General features: G+C 50.3%; 1 protein-coding gene across 6 annotated transcripts in view; it reads left to right on the plus strand.

Annotated features, from left to right (window-relative positions):
• Positions 1–5,000, plus strand: part of LOC112266817 (unconventional myosin-Ic-like) — a 74,731-nt gene that overhangs the window by 56,940 nt on the left and 12,791 nt on the right. For all 6 annotated transcript variants that reach the window (XM_042297190.1, XM_042297186.1, XM_042297185.1 and 3 more), the window contains exons 10-18: positions 401–520; positions 993–1,066; positions 1,175–1,280; positions 2,481–2,561; positions 2,933–3,024; positions 3,445–3,539; positions 3,738–3,784; positions 3,957–4,037; positions 4,642–4,747. In XM_042297190.1, the coding sequence (XP_042153124.1) occupies positions 401–520; positions 993–1,066; positions 1,175–1,280; positions 2,481–2,561; positions 2,933–3,024; positions 3,445–3,539; positions 3,738–3,784; positions 3,957–4,037; positions 4,642–4,747 (802 nt within the window). The remainder of the gene's footprint in view (positions 1–400; positions 521–992; positions 1,067–1,174; positions 1,281–2,480; positions 2,562–2,932; positions 3,025–3,444; positions 3,540–3,737; positions 3,785–3,956; positions 4,038–4,641; positions 4,748–5,000) is intronic.

Consider the following 5,000-nt stretch of genomic DNA (forward strand, 5'->3'; position numbering starts at 1 on the left):
TGTGTCCGTGTGTGTCCATGTCTGATCTGTGTGTGTGCGTGTGTGTCCATGTCTGATCTGTGTGTGTGTGTCCATGTCTGATCTGTGTGTGTCCATGTCTGATCTGTGTGTGTGTCCGTGTGTGTCCATGTCTGATCTGTGTGTGTCCGTGTGTGTCCATGTCTGATCTGTGTGTGTGCGTGTGTGTCCATGTCTGATCTGTGTGTGTGTCCGTGTGTGTCCATGTCTGATCTGTGTGTGTGTCCGTGTGTGTCCATGTCTGATCTGTGTGTGTCCATGTCTGATCTGTGTGTGTCCATGTCTGATCTGTGTGTGTCCACGTCTGATCTGTGTGTGTCCATGTCTGATCTGTGTGTGTCCATGTCTGATCTCTGTGTGTGTGTGTGTGTGTGTCCTCCAGCTGAAGAGCCCTCTGAACCTGGAGCAGGCGTCGTCGGCCCGGGACGCCCTGTCTAAGGCCGTGTACGGCCGCACCTTCACCTGGCTCGTCAACAAGATCAACGTCTCCCTGGCTTACATGGTAACACACACACACACACACACACACACACACGAACTAACGCCCCATTCACCGCTACCCCCCCCACCCCCCTCTGTTAGCCTGATATCCCTAAATCTACCCTAGTCTTCTCACCCTCCTGTCAGCCTGCACTTTTGACCTATTAGCTGGCCATTTCATAGACCGTGGCGGTTGGGCTCCCCCTTGTGGATGTGTTGTAGTACTACGTGTCAGAGCAGTAACTCTCATTCAACGGCACTGCGTTTCTGTACAGGCTGTTGTCTGATGGGGATTAGGTCAGTGCATATTTGAGCTGTGAGGTACTCTCTAACCGTAATGCGTCTAGTCCATGTCTGCTGTGAGTTTGTCATTTCGGCGGTGCTTACCGTGCCGTGTTTAGGTATGCACGTTAACCAATGAGTCTGTTGGCTTACTCTGTCGCTGAGAAGTTTACGAATTGCTCCTTCATGAAAGCTGTCATTTCTTCTTCTAGGATGAGACTTATAAAAACGCTTCAGTCATTGGCCTGCTGGATATCTATGGTTTTGAAGTCTTCCAGCACAACAGGTACCAGAGGAATATAGAACTCATTTTCCCATCATCCATATTTTCGACAGCGTTTTACCATTTACCGTCGTCTAACGGTTCACCTGTAATCGTGTGTTTGTGTCGCAGTTTTGAGCAGTTCTGCATTAACTACTGCAACGAGAAGCTGCAGCAGCTCTTCATCGAGCTCACCCTCAAGTCCGAGCAGGATGAGTACGAAGCGGAGGGAATCACGGTGAGACTGCTCTCTTTCTCCTACCAGGCCGTCTCGATCTCCATCCACTCCCCTCTTAACCCTACGTCTCGGAGGGACCTTCCCTTCCCTCTACTGCACTCCTCCATCTTTTCCTTCTCCCTTTACCACTCTCCCTCTCTTTTGTCTCGTCCCTCTCCTTCCACCTCCTCCCTTCACCTCTCCCCCTCTCCCTCTCTTCTGTCTCGTCCCTCTCCTTCCACCTTCTCCCTTTCCCCTCCCCCCCCCCCTCTCTTCTGTCTCGTCCCTCTCCTTCTCCCTTTACCCCTCCCCCTCTCTTCTGTCTCGTCCCTCTCCTTCTCCCTTTACCACTCCCCCTCTCTTCTGTCTCGTCCCTCTCCTTCTCCTTTACTCTCCCCCTTTCTGTCTCCCCCTCTCTTCTCCCTTTACCGTCCCTCTCTTCTGTCTTTACCTCTCCTTCTCCCTTTACCACTCCCCCTCTCTTCTGTCTCGTCCCTCTCCTTCTCCCTTTACCACTCCCCCCCCCTCTCTTCTGTCTCGTCCCTCTCCTTCTCCCTTTCCCACTCCCCTCTCTTCTGTCTCGTCCCTCTCCTTCTCCCTTTACCCCTCCCCTCTCTTCTGTCTCGTCCCTCTCCTTCTCCCTTTACCACTCCCCCTCTCTTCTGTCTCGTCCCTCTCCTTCCACCTTCTCCCTGTCAGCTCTGTATGACTGTCTACACGTGGAGCGGGCAACCAATCCCCGTCTCAGAACAGGAGTGCTGCTGATCTAGGATCAGTTTAGGCTTTTAGATCATAATGACTGAGATTATATGAAAAGGGGGGCTGATCATACACCAGCACTCTTACTGAGGCGCTTTGTGAATACGGGCCCATGAGGGAGTTGAGTGCAGAGGGCCGTGGGAGAGCGATTCATACCCAGTCAGTCATTCGTCAAAGGGGACGTTATTGTACAACGTGTAATGTGGCTGTGTTTGATGATGATAATGTGGTGGTAAACCTGTTAATAAAGTGGCGGTGAACTGTGTGTGTGTGTGTGTGGCAGCAAACAGCCATGAAGGTTTGTTTGACCATATGCATAGCGTGTGGGTTCAGAATGTCCTCCTTGTCCCGGATTCTCAGCATTCTGTAAATGTTTTGTTTCCCAACCGTTAACATGTCGGACAGTTCCGTCTCCTAAACAAGCCATTTTTAGATGCCGTTGTTTTCCTCGCTGTCTCACAGTGGGAGCCCGTGCAGTACTTCAACAACAAGATCATCTGTGATCTGGTGGAGGAGAAGTTCAAAGGCATCATCTCCATTCTGGTGAGAATCCGTTTCAAGCTTTAACGTAACCCTTTTCAAGTTGACCTTTCACCTTTCTCTCGCCTCTTGGCCCCTCTGCGTCTGGTATGTCCTGCTGTCACAGTCAACTGTCCATCTAATGTATTGCTCTCTTTCATTCTCTTTCTCTCTCTCTCTCTCTCTCATTCTCTCTCTCTTTCATTCTCTTTCTCTCTCATTCTCTCTCTCATTCTCTTTCTCTCTTTCATTTTCTCTCTCTCTCTCTTTCATTCTCTCATTCTCTCTTTCATTCTCTCATTCTCTCTCTCTTTCATTCTCTCTCTCTCATTCTCTCTCTTTCATTCTCTCTCTCATTCTCTCTCTCTCTTTCATTCTCTTTCTCTCTCTCTCAGGACGAGGAGTGCCTGAGGCCAGGGGACGCCAGTGACATCACCTTCCTGGAGAAGTTGGAGAATACTGTGGGAGGCCACGCCCACTTGACAACGTGAGTCTACGCCCATACAAGCGCACGCGTCCAAACCTCCCTCTGCTAACAGAGAAACAGGAGACGTCGTGAGAGCTGGCGGTCAGTTGACTTTGTCAGGACACAGAAGCCCGTAGACACTACCTGAATCAACAATGTTGTAATGCTTGGTCTTCAGTAGTGCATAACTATTAAAAACTAAATATCTGTTGGGAACAAAATGCACACGAGTTAAAGGAGAACTCCTCCCATTAGTCCGTTGTAAACATAAGTCGTGTTCATTAGGTACCAAATGGAAGAAAACAGGTTGAAACCGGGAGGGATTACCTGAAAGTGTTTTAATAAGAAAAGCTTGTTTTCTTTTTCCGTTACAAAATGTTTTGCTACGGTGTCTATGGTGTGCCCTGACAAATGGTCACGTTGTTGGTGTGTTCCTCGTAGTCACAAGCTGGCCGATGGAAAGACCCGGAAGGTGATGGGCCGAGAGGAGTTCAGACTGCTGCACTACGCTGGAGAGGTCAACTACAACGTCAACGGTGTGTGTGTGTGTGTGTGTGTGTGTGTGTGTGTGTGTGGCGCAGCAGCAGCGTCAATTGTTAGGGGGAAGCGAGAGGGAGAAGACCAGAGGGAAAGGAAGCATGTTCTGTAGTGGTCTGTCACTGTGTGTGTAATCATTCTTTCCCCCAACTTTACTCGGAGTGCATGTGCTCTTCCTCCCTCTCTTCCCCCTCTAGGCTTCCTGGACAAGAACAATGACCTCCTCTTCAGGAACTTGAAAGAGGTGAGCGGGAGAATTCAGGCCAAAAGGGGAAAGGATTAAGATAGATGGATGACGTGATAGGAGAATAGACCAGACTCTGAGATTGTGTTCTATCCCCGTGTGTGTGTGGAACAGTGTGGTAGTTCTAGTCGTAGTGAGCTGTACTCATTCTCTGTGTGTTGTCCATCCACAGGTCATGTGTATGTCTGATAATAAGATTCTGACCCAGTGCTTTGACCGGGCGGAGCTGAAGGACAGCAAGAGACCTGAGACGGTGAGAACAACCATTACCCTGTAGTACCACTCAGGGGGGCAAAGGTCATAGGTACGCCCATGGGCACGCACCAATACATGCGTGTCTGCAATGTACCCCAAAGCATACACTGATGCACAATCGCAGACTCATATATACACGTCCTGTCTCATACACACTTACAAACAGCCTCTTGTTTATGCTCTGTGGATCTTCCTCCCTCCACACTGAAGGGTCGAGTGAGTGACAGGGGAATCTCTGCTCCCCGCTCACACACTGAGGAATGCCCTGACACTCGGTTGCCCTCCACACACACACACACACACACACACACACACACACACACACACACAGTGGAGGCCCATTGGTCGTGGGTCGCTGGTCCGTTGACTTGATTGTGTTCATTGTTGACGAGACGCCCTCTCTCTCTCCGTCCCTACCCCCAACCCTGTCACTGCCCCCAACCCTGTCACTTCACACTGGGACCTGTGTTCTGTCCAGTCTCGGTCCAGCCAGCAGCCGTCCTTTCTGCTCCTCTCCTCTCCCTGCACCTCTCCTCTCTACACCCCTCGCTCGGTGCTCACTCTCTTCCTCTCTCTTTCTTTGTGCCTGTCTCTGCCTCCAGGCAGCGACCCAGTTCAAGACCAGTCTGGCCAAGTTAATGGAGATCCTGATGTCCAAGGAGCCGTCGTACGTGCGCTGCATCAAGCCCAACGATGCCAAGCAAGCAGGTAGGAAGGAAACCGATGCGTTGCTCGCACCGTGCTGTCAACAGGGTCATATTCATTCGGGCACACCGGAGCAATATGTTTCAAAACGTTCAACGGAAAACTAAAATGAGCTTTTCTGATTTGGTCATGGTAGTCCCTCCTTGTTCCAGTACATTTGCTTCCGTTTGGTGCCTAATGAATACAGTGTTTCACCTATATGCATTTAGCAGTGGCGCACCGCTGCATGTATACATGTTAATACATTTTTCGGGAT

The sequence above is a fragment of the Oncorhynchus tshawytscha genome, linkage group LG14 (genome assembly GCF_018296145.1).
Source record: "Oncorhynchus tshawytscha isolate Ot180627B linkage group LG14, Otsh_v2.0, whole genome shotgun sequence".
Lineage (NCBI taxonomy): Eukaryota > Metazoa > Chordata > Actinopteri > Salmoniformes > Salmonidae > Oncorhynchus > Oncorhynchus tshawytscha.